The sequence below is a fragment of the Amblyomma maculatum genome, chromosome 4 (assembly GCF_055883805.1).
Source record: "Amblyomma maculatum isolate TAMU_Amacu chromosome 4, ASM5588380v1, whole genome shotgun sequence".
NCBI lineage: Eukaryota > Metazoa > Arthropoda > Arachnida > Ixodida > Ixodidae > Amblyomma > Amblyomma maculatum.
The window spans coordinates 204,823,945-204,847,148 of record NC_139347.1 but is presented as its reverse complement, the minus strand read 5'-3'; the positions used below and the strand labels follow the sequence as shown (position 1 = coordinate 204,847,148).

Sequence of the window (23,204 nt, the reverse complement as noted above, 5' to 3'; positions counted from 1 at the left end):
TAGGACAGCAAACTCAATGAAGTGCAAGATGCCATCAATGGTGACTCGGGCTGTACACGCTCCACAAGGGTTAATATTCTGTCCATTTGCAGCACGTAAAGGAGGACCGGTATAAGGTGTGCGCACTTTTCGCAGTTTTAAACACAAGTCAAGTTTCATAATAGAAATAGCGGCGCCGGTATCAATTAAAGCTTCCAGTTCATGTCCCTCAAGGAATACAGTCAACATGTTTGATGGGAGCAGAGGAGGAATTGGAGCGACGACAGGCGGTGCAGTTTTACCTCCGGAAACTGCACAGGTTAGTTTTCCGTTTGGCGGGCAGAAGCTGAAGATGGAGGGCGAAGGGGCGACGAAGTCCGGCGAAAGGGTGACGGGGAGCGACGACGCGATGGCCGTGCTGTCCTAGACCGGTCAGGAGAAGTCGACGGGGAGGAAGAGGGACGGAGGTCATTATCGGTGTAGTACTGGCGAGGAGGAAGCTGGTAGGCGTCGTCACGTCGAACGTACCCATAGCTCGCACGCTCATCTCGCAGTCGTCGGCGACAAACGCGTGTTACATGGCCGCGGATTCCGCAGTAGAAACATACTGGACGAGGTGGGAGAGGCCGCCAATTACCATACACCGGTGGTCGCGGGGACAGGGCGGCGAGGCTGGGTGGGACAGGCGCGTGATGGACAGGAGGACAAGGAGGAGGAGCCGCAGTGACTTCAGCATACGTCGGAACGTAGGGAGGGGCTGGTGGTTCTGTAGCCATGGGACGATTGAGTGAAGTAAGCTCCTCCTTGATAATGCCACGCAACCCAGTAGGTTGAGCAGGTGGGCGTGAGAAGGCAGGAACCGACGAAATATCATTGTGGAGCTCTTCCCGTATTATAGATCGTATGATGGTGCGCAGATCAGTTTCGGGAATTTGGCTCGGATCCCAGGTGTTGTTGAGGCGGCGCGACTGTAGATAGTCAAGTCGCTGGCAAGTGGCACGAATGTCTGCCACCGTGACGGGATTTTGGGCAGCTAGAGCTGCGTAGGCAAAAGAGCCAATTCCTTTTAAAATATGTCCGACACGTTCAGCCTCGACCATGCCATTGTTAACTCGCCGGCAAAGGGCGAGTACGTCCTCAATGTAGGATGTGTATGTCTCTCCTGGAAGCTGCACACGGGTCTCTAGCTTCTTTTGAAAAGAGGCCGGACCAGCACCAACAGTTCCAAATATCTGGCGGATCTGTGTCGTGAATTGAGGCCAGTCAGGAATGGCGTCCTCATGGTTGAGGAACCACGTCTTAGCCACGTCACTCAGGTAGAATGAGACGTTGAGTAGCTTCATAGAAGCGTCCCAACCGTTAAAAGCGCTCACTCGATCGTACTGTTGTAGCCAGTCTTCGACGTCGTCACCGCGGAGACCGGCGAAAACCGGAGGGTCGCGCTGACGTGAGGTAACTGACCAAGTTGGGTGGGTCAAATGGTGCTGAGCAAGTGCACCTTGGGACGTCAGTGGTGCAGAGGTGGCATGGGCAGCCGTGGGATGCCCATCGGTAGCTACAGGCGCCGGAACGGTGAGAGCAGTGGGATGTGACTGCGCCATGGCGGTTGATGTGCCGCCAAGAACACGACCGGAACGGAGCTCCAGGGGGTGCCGCGTTGAGGACGCTGGGATCAGGAGGCACCTCCACCACTTGTGAGGCAGAAGAACGCACCAGCAAATTCACCTTTTTACTTCAGGTAGGCCGAAGCAGCAGCTACCGACTAGCCACAGCTTAGCAACACTTCGTCTTCTTCGCACGACCCGATGACCGATGATGATTACGCTGAGATGAAGATGAAGGTCACTCACAGTGCTTACAATATATATAAATATTGGTTTGAAATTGGAAAACCAGCATCGTAAGTATGCCGGCTTTTTGGGTGGGTAAATATAGGTCCTACATCTGTTTTTAGCCCGGTTATATATTGGCTTGGGTTGCATTTGGGTCGAATGCCAATAAAGGCACGACATTTGTGCCATTATTTTCCAATGCTGGGTCGGTGTTGGTCCGATGCTGCTGTGCTACTTGAGGATAGCCAGGTGCAAGTATTCGTCGAAACGAGATTACACCGACACTGCAGGAAATCGCGCCGTACAGGGAAGTTGATTGTTCACGTAAGAGCGCTGTGAGTATTGAGTTTACCGAGCTCAGAATGATTCGAATGCTTGTTGCAGCCAATGTCAGAGAATGTGATAGTGTAGACCTGCGCCAATATGACTCTGCAAGATTTTCTGAAACCGAGAAAAGTATAACAATTAACTTTCTGATGTGTGTGATGTTGATACATAATAAATGAGTAGTGCAATAATTTTTACAACTTCAATGAATTTTACAGTGTGAGAGAAGTTTGACACACTTGCAAAACTTTAGGACTATCAGCGAATAATTATCAATAACGTTAAAGTGCAAAAGCTATGAGTAAGTCGCAGCGAAGACAGTGTAAAAACTGCACATGGGCGCTGTGATGTTCTGACAAGGAATATCGAGATGCTGAAGATTTCTTTATCACTGTAATCGACCATTTGCGGAAAAGCGAGCGCCACCTGCCGGGAAAGCCGGAAAGCTTCGCCGGCAGTTTTGGTTGGAAAGCGCGTCTCAAACCAACACCTGCAAGACTGTGTTCAGCAGTTCGCATGCGCGTGTTTCATTGTTTTAGTGTTGTTTCTTGGCCGGAAACGTGGGCGTGCTGACGTAAGACGATGATCGAGGAGGACAACATTCAATTTCCTTTCTTGGAAACAGGGTGGAGCGAGGATTTTTCGCGTTGTAGTATAAACAACGACTGTTCGTGGCGATACTTGCACTCCACTACACCTACTGTTCGCCAAGCTCATCGCGGCTGGTCTTTCAAGGAGGAAGGCCATGTAAAGAACTTGAAGATAAATCTTGAAACTGCCGACAAAGAACTGGGTTTGGTGAGAGCGGCGTGCGCACCGTCTATGAAGTCAGGTGTCTATGTGACAACGGCATGGTTTATCGTTGCCACGGGCCGCATCGTTGGAGCACACTGTGAATGTGTTGCTGGGTGAGACTTTTTAAGATATTTGTGTGTGTGTGTGTGTGTGTGTGTGTGTGTGTGTGTGTGTGTGTGTGTGTGTGTGTGTGTGTGTGTGTGTGTGTGTGTGTGTGTGTGTGTGTGTGTGTGTGTGTGTGTGTGTGTGTGTGTGTGTGTGTGTGTGTGTGTGTGTGTGTGTGTGTGTGTGTGTGTGTGTGTGTGTGTGTGTGTGTGTGTGTGTGTGTGTGTGTGTGTGTGTGTGTGTGTGTGTGTGTGTGTGTGTGTGTGTGTGTGTGTGTGTGTGTGTGTGTGTGTGTGTGTGTGTGTGTGTGTGTGTGTGTGTGTGTGTGTGTGTGTGTGTGTGTGTGTGTGTGTGTGTGTGTGTGTGTGTGTGTGTGTGTGTGTGTGTGTGTGTGTGTGTGTGTGTGTGTGTGTGTGTGTGTGTGTGTGTGTGTGTGTGTGTGTGTGTGTGTGTGTGTGTGTGTGTGTGTGTGTGTGTGTGTGTGTGTGTGTGTGTGTGTGTGTGTGTGTGTGTGTGTGTGTGTGTGTGTGTGTGTGTGTGTGTGTGTGTGTGTGTGTGTGTGTGTGTGTGTGTGTGTGTGTGTGTGTGTGTGTGTGTGTGTGTGTGTGTGTGTGTGTGTGTGTGTGTGTGTGTGTGTGTGTGTGTGTGTGTGTGTGTGTGTGTGTGTGTGTGTGTGTGTGTGTGTGTGTGTGTGTGTGTGTGTGTGTGTGTGTGTGTGTGTGTGTGTGTGTGTGTGTGTGTGTGTGTGTGTGTGTGTGTGTGTGTGTGTGTGTGTGTGTGTGTGTGTGTGTGTGTGTGTGTGTGTGTGTGTGTGTGTGTGTGTGTGTGTGTGTGTGTGTGTGTGTGTGTGTGTGTGTGTGTGTGTGTGTGTGTGTGTGTGTGTGTGTGTGTGTGTGTGTGTGTGTGTGTGTGTGTGTGTGTGTGTGTGTGTGTGTGTGTGTGTGTGTGTGTGTGTGTGTGTGTGTGTGTGTGTGTGTGTGTGTGTGTGTGTGTGTGTGTGTGTGTGTGTGTGTGTGTGTGTGTGTGTGTGTGTGTGTGTGTGTGTGTGTGTGTGTGTGTGTGTGTGTGTGTGTGTGTGTGTGTGTGTGTGTGTGTGTGTGTGTGTGTGTGTGTGTGTGTGTGTGTGTGTGTGTGTGTGTGTGTGTGTGTGTGTGTGTGTGTGGTGAAAAACACCAAATGAATGAATGAAATGAATGTTTTAGTGGATGTGGGCCTATGCGCGGGCAATGGAACAGTAATAAATCAGACGTTCATATTTATACTTCGATAGGACTGTACTTTCCTCTGTCTACGCTCAACGCCTTGGGGCACAGTGCATACTTTACTGATAAGTAAATGACGCGCTGTACTATTTCAGCCACGGTTCGCCTAGGTACGGGAGAGCGTATCACGTACTAACGGGCCGTTTTCCTTGTGGCTTATTAGAATGCGCGGATACATGGGAAGCTGCACTCTACCGTGCTCCCGCTGCTGAGATAGCGCATGGCTGTGTGCGCACGTACGTGCGGTTTTCACTGAATATGTACGTGCTTAGTCGGCAGAACATTTTAGGACCCAACGGCGCCGTTCTGATGGCTGGACGCGTATTACTGGCTTCATCAACGGGATCACATATTTCGCGTTATGCCATCGCGGCCCGTAGTTCGTAAAAATCTCGCAGTTGCTAGACGCGTGCTTAGCTTGGCTAGAAAACACAAATATTTCAAACATAGTAGTGCAGTAATGGAAACTTTTTTTTTTGCTCTTTCTTTCAGACTCAGCGAAACCTGCCAGCATGTAGCTGGCCTGCTTTTCAGTGCTGCTGCGAAGGCAGAGGATGCACCATCTTGCACGGATATACTCTGCAAGTGGATAGTCCCTCCTGAAGGTATATCACCCACTTTAACTCACCTTGCTGCACACTAAAAGCCAGGTGTTTCAACAAGGTGCATACTTATAAAATACATAATGCATTCATGTTATGGTGTAGGTATATTTTACTGGCAGATGGGCAGCCAGACCAAAGAGTAGCTCAGCAGAATGTGTGCTTGTTGGCATAATGTGGGGTTGAAGACCGGTGTACGTTTCTTACCCTAGACAGAAAGGGGGGGGGGGGCTCATGCCCATTCAAAAATCAATGGGTGACAGTATTGGATATCGAATCCCGGGCCATGTGTAAAAATGTGAATGCTCAAATCAATAGACCATTGCTACGGTACACACTGTTTCGCATGTTCATATGTTGTTCTGTGTCCTTCACAAAATGTACAGCCAAAAAGAGCCCTACACAGTTGGTCACATATCGCTTACCCAGTCATGCCATTCATTTATTTATTCCACATTTACACACTACAGCTGATAATAGTACACACAAAATACACTCAGTTTCTCATATGTTGAACAGCCATGCTTGTGCGAGTTAATTCGATTCCACAACTGATGTAGCCTATTCTTCGTTTACTTGCAGCAAAAAAGCAAGTCCAAAGGAAGCCTTTGGATGAAGTGAAATTCCAGAAATACTGCTACAATAAGCCTACCCGTGAGAAGCGGAGACGCGATTACAATCCCTGCTCCAGTACACCACTTCCTGGTGCCGAGGAGATTGAGTCACTCACAGAAAAACTTGGTCCAGACCTGCAAGCACTTCGATATGTGTGCCGCACAAATCAAGGCAACAAAAAGGCACCATGCAAGAAAAAGCCTGTAGAAGACAGCGACGACCTCTGGAGTGAGCCTGCAACAACTGAGGTGCAGCAGTACATGCAGAAACTTAATCCGCTAAGCCAAAAAGAGAGGGATCAGATTTGCAGTGAAACAGTCGGCCAAGCAGCCAACAAGAAGTGGCATGTAGCACGGGTTGGTCGGTTAACGGCATCACTCTTTAAAAGGATTTGCCGTTGTACCAAGCCCGACAGCTTGCTAAAAACAATACTGTATACCCTTGTAACAGGGCCATGTCTGAAGCAATAGTATATGGTAGACAGCACGAAGCAGATGCCGTAGAGGCTTATGTAAAGCTGCTGCGTGCTGCAGATTTGAGTGTAGCAGTCCAAGAAACTGGCCTTTATGTTCACAGCCAGTACCCTTTCCTAGCTGCTTCACCTGACAGGATAGTCGTATTGGAGAAGGCCTACTCGAGGTTAAGTGCCCCTTCTCCAAAAGAGGGATGACGTGTGAGGACGCCTGCCAAGACAGAACCTTTTGCTGCAGGCTGACTGAAGAAGGTGCGGTGTTGAAGCAGAACCATGCTTATTTTTACCAAATTCAAGGCCAGATGGCAATCACAGGCCATAAATGGTGTGACTTGGTCATTTGGACTGAGGGAAATGCACCAGCAGATCTTCCACACCTCCATGTAGAGAGGATAAATTTCAACAAAGAATTCTGGACAGAGGAAATGCTGCCGGGACTCCTGCACTTCTTCAAGCACGCACTTATACCAGAGATCCTGACAAGGAGAGTTAGAAGGCTTGGGAAGCTTTACACGACCAGCACATATGTCTCGCACAGCAAGTTCAAAGAGGGGTTTTATGTGTGCACGTCCCTTGAAGGACTGCGTATGAAAATAAAAAAGCTGGTGTAAGATGCCGTATCATCACCTGCAGTCAATTTCATCCAGGGCAGAAGAATCTACCAGAAACTTATCAGTTTTGTCAGTCCTCCACTCTGAAAAATTGTAGCGATGCCTGTATTCTTTGCTATTTTATGTTTTTTATTTTCACTACTGAATTGATGCTTTCATTTTTCGTGGTGTCCGCAATCGTGAAAGATATCTCATACTGGCGTGATTGCTGGTATGAATGATGCTCATGTGTTGTTTCCCAACTGCCAGTTCATGTTATCTATTGCTAATCTGTGAACATATAGTTGCACAGTATTTATTTTGTTTCACTTTATATCAATCTGCTTGTGATGGATCATACTTTCCACATATTATGGTATCAAAGGAGATTTTCTCTATTGTAAATGAACCGGTCATTTGTATTCTGCTGAAAAGAGTGAAATAGCTTGTAAGTTTTTAAGGCCTTCTTGGCTCATGAGGGCCACGACCAGGATATGCCACTGTACAGTGTGCACCGAACTGATTATAGAATTAAAAAAAATGGCAATCTAACTCGAGCCACTGGCTTGCAAGACAGACACACTTCCATTGCAATACAACACTTTGACATTTACAGCTGTGTAAAGGTTGCACAGTTGTACTGAAAACACATGATAGAATTGATTCAAAGTTGGGGCGAAGGCCCATTCACAAATGCAAGCAGCCATAGGGCACTAAACAACGAAACCTAGGCATAAATGCTTTAATATAATCGCATGTAAGGATGCAAAATTTGCTTCAAAACACAAGAATTGTAGAAAGAAAATAAAAAAGATTCTAAACTGCTCTCTTTTTAGCAAACAGACTACAAATCCCGCACATGTCACTCGACATCTTTAATCAGAGGCAACCGAAAGTTGCTCAAGAGGCAGCAAACGTCAAAAACTTGCTCAGCAATATCTATCACTGAGATTGGAAATGGCCTGTCCAATATATGAAAGCTTTTGACTCTTGAGATGGCTCTTTCCACATGCACCCTTGCAGAAGCAATGCGCCTCGTTTCGTCAACTGCTTTTGCTGTCATCTGATTTTGGTGCGGCTCACGAAATGGAGGCCGATAAACTGTAATGCCTGGTGGCAAGTAAGGGAAAGTGAAGCCTTTATCCACCATTATGGCATCACCTGTCTCCAGCTGGTCGAGAAGACCACTGTTTTCTAGTACGAATTTGTCCGAGCTTGAACCACCCCAGAGGCGAGACACATGTGTGATGTATCCATCCGGTGTGCAGTCAATCAGCACCTTGTAGGTGTTATAGTGCTTGTATGGAGAGAAAGTTTGGCGTTGCGCATTCATTGCTAAAGGCCACTGAATTCTGACCTCTGTGGCATCAAGAATGACACGAGTGTCAGGAAAATCATAGAAGGACTTAGGTAGGTGTGGCCTTATGTCATCTAGAGTTGGGAAAGTTGTTAAGTGCCGCAGCTCTTGCTTCAAAAAGTTTATCCATGTAGCAAAAGTGCGGCTGATCACACTTTCAGACATGAAGAAATTGCGGGCCAATTCGCGGCCTTGCATGCCTGTTCTCAGCCGAACCAGCACCACAAAAAACTCATTAGCAAGATCGCTTTGCTTTTGATTCCCACGGGGATCATAATTCTGTTTCTTATCTGAGCCCTAGTAGCACGCGGTGCACGCGGTGCAAAATACTCCAAGTTGTTGAACACGCCAGCATTGGGCAACCCAGTGTAGTACATACATTCTTTTGGCGTGTCAAGGGCACTCAAAGTTTGGAGCCTTGACATAGCTGCGTCAAGTCGAATCTCAAGCTTTGCATTTTGTTTCTCCAGCCGAAGAATGATCTTCTGGGAATTTCCTAGAGCTTGTTCGAACTCTGTGACCCTTCTCAGGGCGCAGGCTTGACAACAGCAGTCTGGCCAGGTGTGCTGCTTAATACCTGCAAGTAACACAGAAAAAAAAAGTGGATGTTGACCACTTTAGGACTACCTCTGCAAGTATACTTTGACAACTAATGATTAGAAACAGAGCATTTATAATAAATACCTAGCTAAGGATAGGTTTTTCACTTCAGGAACAGACCAACTGCAACCAGTAGGCATAGCGTTCACATTATAGTATGGGAAAGAGCTAGAACAGCATTGCATTCTGCAAAGCGCTAAGCTGAGGATGAGTTTCTCACTTCAGAAGCACCCTGGTTGCAGCAAGCAGCTGAAACGTTCACATTATATCATGGGAAAAAGCTAGAAGTGCATTACGCTCTGCAAAGCGGGCACGAACTTACCATTTTCAGGCTGGTGCAGCTCCAAGTCCTCTTGATGTGTTGTGTCATTCTTCGCAGCACTTGTGCCCATGTCAGGATTCTCTGCAAGCAACATGATAGCTGTCTGAGGTAGAAAAACTGCTTATGCTACGCTCTCAGTGAGGGAACAGTATGACATCTGATTGCCCTGTCCGAGTTTGATGCTGCAGGAGCCAGATGCAACAAGCTATCAAAGCATTCACATCATGGTTTCGGCAAAGAGCATTAAGTCTGGAAATCAAATGCATACTCACCATTTTCAGGCTGCTGCAGCCCCACTGAGTCCTCCTGATGTGATGTGTCCTCTTGTGCAGTACCAGTGTCCATGTCATAATTCTCTGCAAGCGACATAACAGCTGACACACAGGATTTCAAAAGAATTAGTGAGGGCACTGCATGACATCTAACTGCCCTATGTGACTATGCTGCTGTAGAAGAAGCCAGGTGCAACATGGAATCACAAACTTCACGTCATGGTATAGGTGAAAGATTATAAGAGCATTACAATCTGAAAAGTGCGTCTCACCATTGACAGGGTGCTGCAACTCCGGCATGTCATTAGGAGCAGCTGAACACCTTTGTGCTGCATGTGCTGTCGTTTTAGGTTCCCCTGTAACCATGCCAAAGTGGTTATGCCATGAACCTACTGCTCAATGCAAGCAAGCAGGATGGGATATGTACAGCAGCCATATATTTCATGTCTCAAAAATACAGTGAAATCTAATATTTTCATTGAGGGCATTGCATTCAGCATTCGCAAATCTGAGTGACGGCTTTGCAAAGCATTTTGTAAACGCGGGAAGCATAGCTATTATCGACTGGGCAATAAATCTACACGGAGAAGTTACTCGTGCCCATACACTCAAGGCGCGGCTTTCTCCGCGCAGGCTCCTCAAACCATGCAACCATTGCCAGCCGCCCTACGATAGCCACTGCAAATCACGACATGCGTTTGTTTCTCGGCTGATCTCACTAACGATAAAAGCGAACACTGAATATCAAACGTGATAAAAAAAAAATCCCAGAGGTGCGATGCAGTGGACTCAGACGACGCACCGACGAGCACACTTGCGTCATTTGCGAAGGGCACGGTACTTGAAAAAAAAATGACGTTATTGCACACACACATTCCCATTCATCATGTTTGAGTCCACCTGTCTTTAAAAGCTACATTGCGCCCGTCGAGCAGAAGCGACTGCTATAAATGCTCAAGGAAACGTGCGTTCGAGCGCCCTAGGAAGGTGCGACCGACTGTATACATACGTGCGCTCAATTTTGCATCAGCACTTTTCATACCTTAAAGAAATCAATAAAAAAGAAACTCTTACCTTTCTGTCGTTTCAACCATCTGCTATGTCGACGCACAGCAGCATTGCCGGGACTCCTCAAGTACCCGAACACACTAGGCACAAAGTCTGGATGGCTCTCGAATTTCGAAGGCCGTCCTGCATTAAACGTGCTTTCTGATCGTACAAATCGCGACATAAGCGTTTAAAAGTGACGTGCCTGTTATAAAGTGGGCGCTGCAGATCCTAGAATGTTCGTTCGGTACCCACGATGAGCCGTCTTCATTCTTTCTTCGTACAGCCGCTATCCACGCAGCTCTCTTTTCGGCACGCAACCTCGCGGACGGGAACCTGAAGAAGTTCGTGTTTCCTCTGCCAGTAAAATAATTTGTGCAGCCGTAAGCTACGCAGTGGGCTGGCATTATAGTGCACACGGAAAAGCACACCAAAGAACTCGCCTCACCATCCACTCAATAGCTCGCGACGCGCGGACGGCTCGTGTTTTCCAACCGAAACCAAACCGCCTATAGAGGGCGCTGGCTGTACCTTTGCTGCGCACGCGCAGAAGTTTTTCCGCAAATGGTCCATTACTGAGCAGTGACTCAGTCTCATGCAAAGCAAAATATTAGAATTACTTGCGAATCTGGTGCCGGGTATAAAACTGTCCCGGAAGAAATGGAGTTCATCTCATCAAGAAGCGGCAACGTACTTCAGTCGTGCCCACTGGCGAACGCAACGCGTATGTTCGAAGAGGCGGCACGGATGGTCGCCCAGTTGTAAAACAGCTGCAAACTCCATAAAGTCACAACAAATCAAAACACCATTGACTCAAATGACAGACTCATCAGGCGACCAAGGCGATCTACCCGAGCGAGTCGGCCCTACGTACTCCGACATTCTTAACTACTATAAGGGGGTACGGATCCGCTATCCGCCGCCTCATCGGGATCTAAAACAACAAGAGGCCGTGTACTGGCGAAGACTGCAGACAGGAACATTCCCTAACCTGCATACCCTGAGCAAAATTTACCCGTCACAATATCGAGACACCTGCCCATGGTGTGGTAGCAAACCTTCGCTATACCACATCACGTGGCAATGTAAAAATAACGACAGCTTTCGTAAAGACCCGAGTGCGGAACAGTGGGAGAGCCGGCTCTCCAGCGGCGATTTGGATTGCCAACTAGGTTTAATCCAGCACGCCCAGCGAGCAGCGAAGCTCAGCGGAGCCCTGGAATAGGGACACCGACCCTGTGAGAAGACGGAAGATGGAACTCTTCCGCTACTAGCACAAGACCCTCGTAGAGAAACTAACGTATTTCCTATCCTATCCTATCGGCGTATGCGCAAATGCTGAGCATCATAAGGCAAGATCGACGCAACGACACACAGCTTCTAGAAAAGAGCCTGCAGGACGACTTTCAAACGATAACGAACGCGATACAGACTAAATGTGAAGCAAGTTTTACAGAGTTGCACAAAAGTATCCAACAGCAAAACGGTGAGACCAGAAGACGTATGCCCGCAGAAGCGCAATAAGAATGAGATCAATATGCCTACAATGGAACTGCAGAAGTTTTCCGCAGATTGGACCTACTCTAAGGGAACAATTCGGATAACTGAAACCTCTGATCGGCCTCTTGCAAAAAACAGGAGGACCTTTCACTACTCGTGTTTACCATACATTTTAGCAGCCTACCATACTGCATCAGAAAAGAGGAAACCAACATTCAAAGGGTCAAGCTGCTCTCCTTGTCGGAATCGAATGTACAGCAACCGAATTACAAATTACTGACCTATATAGGTCAGGAATTTGTAATTCGGTTATATAACTAATGAGTTTAGAGAAGTAGTAGCAGTTAAGCTATGTCCTCCTCTGCAGCGGCCCATGGTGGCAGTCTCCATGTGTCAGAAACCTCACACTGGTAGTAATAATATCAACTCACACCAGTGGCTCGCCAAGGCCCTGGCCCTGGCAGGAAGCCCCCCCCCCCCCCCCCCCCCATCCTGGTGATAGGATAGTTCAATGCTAAGCACTCGAACTGGGGCTACGTCTCTACCGCACACATGGATAGGAACCTTGCCAACTTGTGGCGAAAGGTAAACATCCTCACTCAGCAATACAGATACAAAGGAAAGCGCCACCGGAATTTCATGAGCCTTAAGCGCCAGTATCGACTCATCAAGGAGTCCCAACAACAGTTCGAAACAAGTACATGGCACAGCACTTGTGCGACGCTCGGCCGCGAAACCGGCCTTGAAAAGCTGTGGGAAATTCTACGAAGCCTGCCGGGGAAAACGAAAAGCGCACCACAGCTACAGAGCTGTTCCTGCGTAAGAACCCTGCGGCACCCGAGGAAAATGTGATCCACACGCTCTTTCCGCATGCTTCCGAATAACCATTGCCGATGATCACGATTGACAACTCGAAAAACCACTTCCATTTGGCAAGCTACTGGCAGCCCACGGAAAACCGACACGACGGAGTAACATGGCAGGAGCTCGAAAAACCTTAGTGACGAAAGCCAACATCAGTTCTTAACTAATATACAATTCATTGGTACCCGGAATGGTGCCACATGCACTCAAACTATCGTTGATCTTCCCTATACCAAAATCAGGCAAACACCACACGCAACCAGAAAACCTATGGCCAATAGCTATCACGTCAACAATCTGCAAACTGACTGAGCGAATGATGGACATAAAAATGCAGCATTACATACAATACGTATAGCCTGGGTTGCATCAGGCTCAGGCACGATTCCGGCCGAATATGGGCACGCGTGACTGTTTTGGCTGATCAGCAGGGTAATCAACCGCAGGTTCGCAGACAGCAGATTATATCCTAGCGCTTGATATGCGCAAAGCATTCTACAGTGTAAAAACCAGGTAACCCTGCAAGAATAAGCAGCGAGATACCCAGCCAAAAAGCATACAATTGGATATGCAGCTTTCCTTAAAAACAGACCTGTTAGGCTTCGTGAAAAAGCTTCGGAATAAACTCTCAGAACCTCTTACTTGGGTAGGAGGGCGCCGCAAGGCTCTATCTTCGGTCCTTTGCTATTTAGCTTGGCCGTGACCCTTGTAGTAAAAGCGCCCTAGAGAGACACTTCGGCCCGCTTCACCATCTACGCAGACGATGTCGCCACATGGACGGACGCAGTGGATTACCCAAATGAAGAGAGCATGCAGACCGAGCTGCAAGCAGCAATATTCAGCCTTACTCACAGCTTAGAAGCATTGGAAATACAGCTATCGCCTAAAAAGACACAATTCCTAAGCATAGATGCCAACAATGCCACGAACGCCCCCCCCCCGTCCCCCCCCCCCCAAAAAAAAAAAACACACAGATTACGCGACGTACTGAAGAACCCAACATCACGTCTGCAAACGAGCAGACATGGGGGCACAGATTTCTACTTGCAACAGTCCTCGTAAACGGATTCATACATTGCAGCATAACTGGACTCCAATGTTGGATATGATTCGCCGGATTTCAAACAAGTATGATGGAGCCGGGTAAAAGTCGTGCCAAACACTGCCTAGAGTGATTGCTGTCGGCAGGAGTCTGTACGGGGCAGCCATGTACTAGTTTTTTTATCGTGACCTCAAAGACATCGAAAAGCTGCACAGGATCACTCTTCGCACCGTTATTGGGGTCCCTAAGCACACGAGGAGCGAAGAGCTGCTTAAGCGGGTCAGCATACCACGGATACGATACATTATCAAAGGAGAAAAAATACAAATGCAACCCCGACTAGAAAATCCGACGCAACGGAAGCAGACCATGGTATGGGACAACGGAATCAACCCTGCTCCGAGGCCCATGGGGACAGACATTCGCCCCGCCCCTCCCCGTGTGGGAGGCCCCGTTGCGACATCATTACGACAGCTGCAACCATAAGAGATAATTTCGCGCGATATTGCATTTTAACCGACTCAAACGCAGCGATTGCAGGGCTGACGGCACCATCTACAGAAGACTTGACTCAGTGGCCAACATCAGGCAGAGGCTGAAAGGAATGCGGGAAGTTGAAAAATAAATTCAAATTATATGGACACCGGGACATACTGTCACGGAGGGTGGAAACGCAGCCGCGCAAGCGGGTAAGCTTGCTGGCAGGTAAAAAGCCCCCACACTCCAACTCCATGCCTAGCCCGACAGACTCAAATCCCTACCAAATAATGCTCACCAAAGACAGAGCGATGATGCACTATATACGCACCAAAACAAACCATGACAGTAGGTTTAGGCTATATGAAACACCCCCAGAGCTGGTGTTTGACAGTACGAAAGGATTCACTCGACAACAAGAAATATTACTCAACAGACTAATAATAAACGCAACCCACACATCCCACATACTTGGCAAGTAGCTTCCCGGCACACACGAAACGCTCAGACGCAACACGTGCACCCACTGCTGGAACAGCGTGCAGCAGACCTAAAACATCTTACGTGGCAATGCGCATCTTTTTTACGAGAGAGAAAACAAAATTGCGCATATTCCACACGACAGCATGCCAACCCTAGGACGTCAGGTACTGTCAAGCACCGCTATACAACATGTCATTGTTACCTATGGCAGTGAGAGCGGCCTGCTTCGAGATTTGTGAGAGAGGTCAAAATACAACGTACGGAATGGCAACATGGCAAGCAACGAGACATAGCTCGAAGAACTATGAAAAAGCGAGAAGCTACACTCCCATCCCTCCAAATTTCCTAATTGGCCAAATAGCGGCCGAGAGCCATAACTTCAATAAAATAAAGGCTTGATTAATTCATTCTTATCAAGCGACTATAAAGATGTATTTATTTCCGAACTAAACACAGATAGTTAGGCCCGTACGAAGCTATTTTACTTCCTTTTTAAAGAAACAACAAGTTTGTTCTGGAGATAGGAGCAGCACTTAGACGAAAGGCGATTTTAATGGGCTACCAGTGAAGTACAATGAACTAGGCGTACTATTGAGTATATGGTGTAACAATTAAAATATCTTTCTCAAACGTTCGAGCATTTCTCTAAAGCACATTTTGCTCACTGTTCCTGTTACGAATGCACAGAAGCCTTCAACATAGCAGAAAAAACGAATTTAACGCGCAAAAGTGAAATGGGCTATGACGGATGATGTAGTGCTGGGCTTCGGTCTCATTAATCAACTCGAGTTGCTTAATGTGCAGTGTTATATGCGAAGGTGACATAGAGAAGTATTGCGTCCCAGTTGCGATGGTCCTCGTCGACATACATTGAAATCATACCGGCGATTGTCGGACTAAGCCGTTCGATAAGTTCATTTGCTTGCGGGTGATAAGCGGTTGTTCTCTGGTGACTTGTGCCACTGAGTCGCATAACCTCCTCTGTAAGCGCCGAGGTGAAAGCCGTTCCCCTGTCAGTTATAACGACTGCGGGTGCACCGTGGCGAAGTACAATTCTCTGCATAAAAAAGGTCGCAATTTCACCGGCGGTTCCACGGGGAAGAGCTTTCGTTTCACAGTATGAGCTGAGATAGTCAGTGGCGACTACAATGTACCGATTGCCGAGCGAGGACTCCGGAAACGGGCCGAGTAAATCCATGCCGACTTGTTGGAACGGGACTTTTGGCGGATCAATAGGTTGTAGTAGTCCGGACGGCTTAGTCGGCAGAGTCTTTCGACGTTGGTGCTCCCGGCAAGTTTTGACGTAGGGCTTGACCTCTGCAGTGAGCTTAGGCGAATAATACTTTTGGCGTACGCGTGCCAGAGTTAGAGAAAAACCCAGGTGACCAGAAGAAGGGTCGTCGCGGGATGCCTGCAGGACTTCGTCGCTAAAAGCCTTAGGTACGACGAGAAGATAAACGGCTTCCGTCGGCCCGTAGTTCTTGTACAGGATGCCGTCTCGTAAACAGAATGATAACAATCCGCGCGAGAAGATTCGGGGCGGAGTCGAATTATTTCCTTCTAGATACTCAATGAGAGGCTGTAGTTCAAGGTCGTCTCTGTTGTTCAAACAAATTATCCGTGGAGATAGTGCCAAGAAAAAGAACATCGTCTTAGAACTCAGTGCTGTTATGCTCAAGAGGCGCGCGGGACAAACTGTCTGCATCGCTGTGCTTCTTGCCCGATTTATAGACGATGGCCACATCAAATTAGTGAAGTCGAAGACTCCAGCGTGCTAGCCGCCCTGACGGATCTTTGAGGCTCGCCAACCAACAGAGTGAGTGGTGGTCGCTCACTACTCGGAAATGCCGACCATACAAGTAGGGGCGAAACTTTGTCACTGCCCACACAATAGCTAGAAACTCCTTTTCAGTAGTGGAGTAGTTCACTTCCGACCGGGATAAGGTGCGGTTTGCATATGCGATTACACATTCAACACCATCCTGCCATTGTACAAGGACCGCTCCAAGGCCGGCGTTACTTGCGTCCGTGTGCAGTTCTGTCGGCTTGCTCGTCGGAATGACCAAGTATAGGTGCACTTTGTAGAAGAGTTCCTAACTTCTCAAAGGACCGTTGTTGCTCTTGGCGCCAGCAGAACGGTTCGTTCTCTTTTGTGAAGCGAGTTAGAGGCTCAGCTATCCGCGAGAAGGTCTTCACAAAACGCTGATAGCAGGCACAAAGACCCAGAAAACAACTTACGCTTCGCTTGTCGGTTGGAATGGGGAAAGCAGCTATGGCGGCTGTCTTGTCGGGGTTTGGGCTAACGCCCTTGTCACTCACAATGTGGCCTAGAAAGATCAGCTCTTGAAAAGCGAAATGGCACTTTTCTGGCTTAAGGGACAAACTGGCTGAACGAATGGCTTCGAAAACGGCACGCAGGCGCCTCAGGTGTTCGTCAAAAGTATCGGATAAAATCACAACGTCATCGAGGCACACCAGGCAAGACAGCCATTTCAGGTCAGAAAGCACATTATTCATCATACGCTGGAAGGTCGCAGGAGTCGAGCATAGGCCGAAAGAGAGCACCCTGAATTCGTACAAACGGTCCGGGGTAATAAAGGCGGTCTTCTCCCGGTCGCGTTTGTCCACCTTTATCTGCCAATAACCACTGCGTAAATCGAGCGATGAGAAGTATTTGGCGTAACGCAGACGGTCTATGGAGTCATCAATGCGTGGCAGAGGATAAACGCCTTATTGGTAACTTTCTCTAAACGCCAATAATCAACACAGAAGCGTGGGGCCCCCTCTTTCCTCACCACTAGGAGAACAGGCGACGTCCATGGGCTCGTCGACGGTTGGATCACGTCGTCCTGGAGCATTTCCTGAACTTGCCGGCGAATTGCATCCCGCTCCTTTGGAGAGACCCGATAAGGCGACTGGCACAATGGTCTCTGGTTTTCGTCGACTATAATTCGGTGCTTTGGTGTCTGTCTAACCCTGGATGTCCTTGCGAAACAGTCCCGGAAAGAGTCGAGAATGGTCTCTAAGCAGCGTTTTTGATTAGGCAGAAAGTCCGGCTTGAAGTAGGGTTTTAAGTGGAGTAGTCGACTTTTCAAATGAATTCGCGATTTCGGACAACGAATACTGTCCTGCGCATTCCTGGAGCTCTTTAAAATATGCAATCCTTGTTTTTCTCGCCAAACATTGCGGTTCACGACCGAAGTTCGTCACCAAAAGTTCGGTGCGCCTGCCCTTCAGTTCAATAAGTCCTCGGGCTACACAGGCTTGTCGACCCAGGAGCAGCGATATGTTGGCTTCGGCGATGCCACGAGCTTCGTGGTTGCTATCGCTCTCTACAGTAACAAACATGCTGGATCTTTGAGGTATAACAACGTAGTCGTCACAGACTAGCGACTTCGGCATGTGTTGCTGGGGTTCGGCATCAAGATTGCGGTGGGCGGCAAATGACACGATTAGGTCCTTAAAATCGATCACAGCGCTATACTCCCGGAGGAAATCCAAACCGAGTATCAGGTCCTTGGAGCACTCGGGAAGCACTGCGAAGCAGCACATCGCTGTCATTATGTAGGGCTCTAGTTGTGGCGTTACCGGAGCTGGCTGCACCACTCGCCGGATTTCATCCCGGACCACTCTCACGAAATCGGCGCACATTTTTATTAAGCCGGCACGGCGCGAGGCACGCACGGCGTCGCTTGGAAAGCTCGAGAAAAGCCTCCTTCCCCGCGCGAGAGAGCGCATAGCTTTGTACGCGTCGCCGCCGTCCTCTTTCCCATCACCCGGCGATCACGCGGACTCAAGCTGGAATCGAGAACCTTCTATGGGACCTAGCCAATGACGACGCGCGGCTCGACGGGACGAGAAGGGAGGGCTCTAACCAGCGAAGCTAAGTGTGTGTGCACGCTAACGTTGGCACGTGTTAACAGACAGACACGGCGCGCTTTATTTAAAGAGACCGCGCCGCTTGTGAAGTCAGTCAGTCAGTCAGTAGTTGCGGCGTGTTCGCCAATGCTGCGACTGGACTCCCGGGGATCACCCGCTGCTTGCAAGCCCACGGACCTGCAAAGGAGCGGCGCTCGTCTTGTATGGCGGCCACATAGTGATTCTTGAGGCGTCGGACTGCAACAGTGCCCGGTGAACAATTTGGTGTTTGTTTATGCAACTCTCGTGTTTCATCTGTGTTGTAAAGACTCTATGTTATTAAATACCTCTGTAATTGCATGCTTAGCGTTCGTTATTCTGTGAACCTCTCGTCTGTGCATTTCAAGTGTTCTTGTGTATTCCTTTGTATCGTCTATTGCTGTGCATACATTGTGTTTTGTTTGTTACTTCTGACTCCGAACCTTGCTCTGGCTTGAACCGGCGACCGCTGGGCACTAAACGGCCACCCCTTCTGTCACTACAAGGTAGTTGAATTCCGGCTGAGCTTGTCACGCAGGTCGAGGGCATCTTCTTTGCGACCGGGACAGCTACCCCCCTCAAACTAAGGGTGTCTGGGAGTGTGCGCACCGCTAAGGGTGCATTGTTAATAATACTTCTCTAGTTATTAACGGGTGACAACTACATCCGCTACTGCAGCGATGCTTGCCTGTAGAGCTTCAAAGCGTAGTTTCTGTAGCTCTTCGCGCACAAGGTTTCTCACAAACTCTCGAAGTTCCTCAGCGGGCAGAGACGTAGGCGGGCAGGGATGGGCGGTTGCTACAGAAGCAAGTCGGCCGTACTGTGCGCTCCGCTCTTGCAAGGAGCGCTCCATACTTGTTGCCTCTTTTGTAAATTCCGCCACAGTTGTCGGAGGGCTGCGTACAAGACAGGCAAACAACTGCTCCTTTATGCCCCGCATTAGATGGCGCACCTTCTTGGCCTCGGGCATAGCTGGATCAGCCCGATTGAAGAGTCGCGTCATGTCTTCAATGAACATGGCAACACTTTCATTTTGAGGCTGCGATCTTGAGTTCAGGGCGAGCCGGTTTTCTCTTTCCTCTCGTCGGTACAAATGTCGCCAACAACTCTCGGCGAAAAGCTTCCCAGGTGGTAAAAGAAGCTTCGTGATTCTCGTACGACGTTTCAGCCGAATCCAGCAATGCGAAGTAGACGTTTTGTAGCTTGCGCTCACCGTCCCACTGGTTGAAGCCCGCTACACGATCGAAACTGGCCAACCAATCTTCAACGTCCTCGAACCTATCACCATGGAACGAAGGTGGTGACCGAGGTGTGTGCAGGACAAACGGCGGCACCGCTCCAGTCTGCTGAGGTGAATGGCTGCCCGAGGTAGATGTCATGGTACTTGGAGGTGTTCTCACGCCGCTGAACCCAGGCTGTAGGCCTCGTAGACGACGACTCGCCTTGTGGACAGGTGTACCCACGCACTCGGAACTGGCTTTAAAAGTGCCTTCGAAGTCGGCGTACATGGGACGATACTCCGCACGGCTCCACCAAATGTCACCGTGAAACAGCCAGAGCAACCAACGTAGGTTAGAAAAGTAGGTTTAATAACAGTGACGCGGCACTGGGACGCGGCAAGGCTGGCAAGAGCTCGAGCGAGGAAGACGAAGAACACCGGGCTCCCTAGCATGGCTAAGGCTAGCTAAAACGTCGGTAATCCAGTCCGGCCGCATGACGGCGCCACAAGAGTGATTAAGAATGCGACAATATACACCCATATGGATGTCTTTCTGACAGTTCGTTCTGCCCGCTGTCAGGGCGACGCAACCCTGCGCTTAAAGGCCCACTGTCCACCCTCTGGTGGAAAATATTTTCTTCCCCGGTGGCTGTGAGACTTCGCCCTTAGAACGCAAGGCAACAAAATGTTTTTGAAAAGAGTAACTAATAACGCAGTTACAGCCACCGCAATCACTCGATTCTGTCACGCTTCTCTCCTTCCGTTCCCACGCAAAAGTTTTTAACTCTCCTGCCCGAGGTCGTCTAGCCTCCGCAAAACAAATTCCGCTTCCTCCTCCGCGTTTGGCGGAAGGTGGGGCGTGGCACTCCGCGAGCGCGAAAAGAAAACAAAACGGCCGAGGGATCGCGCGCCGCTGGAATCAGTCTGGCCGTGGCGAGGGAAAAGCGCGCAGCGAGCGGTAGACACCCATCCTTCTCCCGTCAGTCAGCGAGACGGACCAATGGACGTCGTTCGCGGGACGTACGTCATTAATGTGGCCCGTCGGGCCAGCGCAGGAAACGGGGAAGCTGTCTTCCCAAAGGCGAGCATGAGAGAGCTTTGAATTGTATTTTCGATGCTTTGCGGCGCCCGTGTCACTGTAGCATTTTGCACAGAGTATCTCCGGTACCTGATCGAAACACTGGGCTCCTTTGCTTAACACTGTCCTGAAGCCATAGGTAGCGTAAGAGGGTTCCAGCACAGTTTCGCCCTCGCTCTTGATCACGTTCTACGTGACGCCGGCGGTAACAAACGACGTTCCACGTCCGCCGCTACGGCTGAGGGTGGCGCTGGTGAACACTCTCAAGGTTCGTATACAGACAACATAAATACCCAAGAAAGTAGCAGGGGGGACAGCGGCCGATTTAGCTCAGTTGGAAGAGCACCGGACGCGTTATTCGAAGGTCGTGGGTTCGGCTCCCACCATCGGCACATTGTTTTTTCTTCTACTTTGTGTTTAATTATCTTTCCCCTGAACAGATTAGATTACTAATTTTTTTGATTCTCCGTGATTATCCAAGTAAACATTAAAAAAAGACATAAAGTACCATCCCCAACGCTTTCCTTGGCCTCGCCGACTGTTGGCTTCTTTCCTTCGTGTATTATAACGAGCACCCACATTTTCCCCTTAATTGATCTGCTTGTAGCTTACGGGGGTCTCGGCTTTGGCAGTCTTGAAGCCATAGGCAGCGTTAGAGGGTTCTAGCACAGTTTCGCCCTCGCTCTTGATCATGTTCTACGTGACGCTGGCGGTAACAAAGGACGTTCCACGTCCGCCGTTATGGCTGAGGGTGGCGCTGGTGAACACTCTCAAGGTTCGTATACAGACAACATAAATACCCAAGAAAGTAGCAAGGGGGACAGCGGCCGATGTAGCTCAGTTGGAAGAGCACCGGACGCGTTATTCGGAGGTCGTGGGTTCGGTTCCCACCATCAGCACGTTGTTTTTTCTTCTACTTTCTGTTTAATTATCTTTCCCCTAAACAGATTACATTACTAATTTCTGAGATTATCCGTGATTATCCAAGTAAACATTAAAAAAAAGACAAAGTACCATCCCCAACGCTTTCCTTGGCCTCGCCGGCTGTTGGCTTCTTTCCTTCATGTATTATAACGAGCACCCTCATTTTCCCCTTAATTGATCTGCTTGTAGCTTACGGGGGTCTCGGCTCTGGCAGTCTTGAAGCCATAGGTAGCGTAAGAAGGTTCTAGCACAGTTTCGCCCTCGCTCTTGATCACGTTCTACGTGACTCTGGCGGTAACAAAGGACGTTCCACGTCCGCCGCTATGGCTGAGGGTGGCGCTGGTGAACACTCTCAAGGTTCGTATACAGACAACATAAATACCCAAGAAAGTAGCAGGGAGGACTGCAGCCGATGTAGCTCAGTTGGAAGAGCACCGGACGCGTTATTCAGAGGTCGTGGGGTCGGTTCCCACCATCGGCACGTTGTTATTTCTTCTACTTTGTGTTTAATTATCTTTCCTCTAAACAGATTAGATTACTAATTTCTGTGATTATCGGTGATTATCCAAGTAAACATTAAAAAAAGACAAAGTACCATCTCCAACGCTTTCCTTCGCCTCGCCGACTGTTGGCTTCTTTCCTTCATGTATTATAACCAGCACCCTCATTTTCTCCTTAATTGATCTGCTTGTAGCTTACGGGGGTCTCGGCTCTGGCAGTCTTGAAGCCATAGGAAGCGTAAGAGGGTTCTAGCACAGTTTCGCCCTCGCTCTTGATCACGTTCTACGTGGCGCTGGCAGTAACAAAGGACGTTCCACGTCCGCCGCTATGGCTGAGGATGGCGCTGGAGAACACTCTCAAGGTTCGTATACAGACAACATAAATACCCAAGAAAGTAGCAGGGGGGACAGCGGCCAATGTAGCTCAGTCGGAAGAGCACCGGACGCGTTATTCGGAGGTCGTGGGTTCGGTTCCCACCATCGGCACGTTGATTTTTCTTCTACTTTGCGTTTAATTATCTTTCCCCTAAACAGATTAGATTACTCATTTCTGTGATTATCCGTGATTATCCAAGTAAACATTAAAAAAAAAGACATAAAGTACCATCCCCAACGCTTTCCTTGGCCTCGCCGACTCTTGGCTTCTTTCCTTCATAAACAGTCCCATGTATGTTTTGAAGGCAGTCGAGTGCCGTGGCCACAGACTAGGAATTTTATCCGCCGTTAAAGGGCGAAAATCGAGGTGTTCTACCGCACAACGCCACTCATGTATTTTACTCCCAAATGTAGGGCCTTTCCATAGGAGATGTTCGATTGTATCTTCACATCCGCAATTATTACACGCAGGGCTTTCGGCCGTTACAATTTCGAAAGCGTTCTTGTAGTGAACGCAACGTCGAGCCATAAACGGCACAGCCACGTCACTTCTCGGCGTGGTACCTTACGGGGAAGTTGGAGGCGTAGTTCCGAATCTGGTGCCCTGAGGCGGCGGTCGCAAAACTCCTTCGTGTTCAACGCTGAACCTGTGATCTCTAGGGCCAAAC

The 23,204-nt window shown here is 48.9% G+C and overlaps 1 protein-coding gene and 1 pseudogene across 1 annotated transcript; one reads left to right on the top strand and one right to left on the bottom strand.

The window, feature by feature from the left end:
• Positions 1 to 2,720: 2,720 nt before the first annotated feature.
• On the top strand, positions 2,721 to 6,693 carry LOC146194040 (uncharacterized; annotated as a pseudogene).
• Positions 6,694 to 7,441: 748 nt separating this feature from the next.
• LOC146194039 (uncharacterized) lies at positions 7,442 to 8,149 on the bottom strand. Its single transcript, XM_084600153.1, has one exon. The coding sequence runs from the start codon at positions 8,132 to 8,134 to the stop codon at positions 7,442 to 7,444; it is 693 nt and encodes a 230-aa protein (XP_084456279.1). The 5' UTR covers positions 8,135 to 8,149.
• Between the last annotated feature and the right edge of the window lie 15,055 nt (positions 8,150 to 23,204).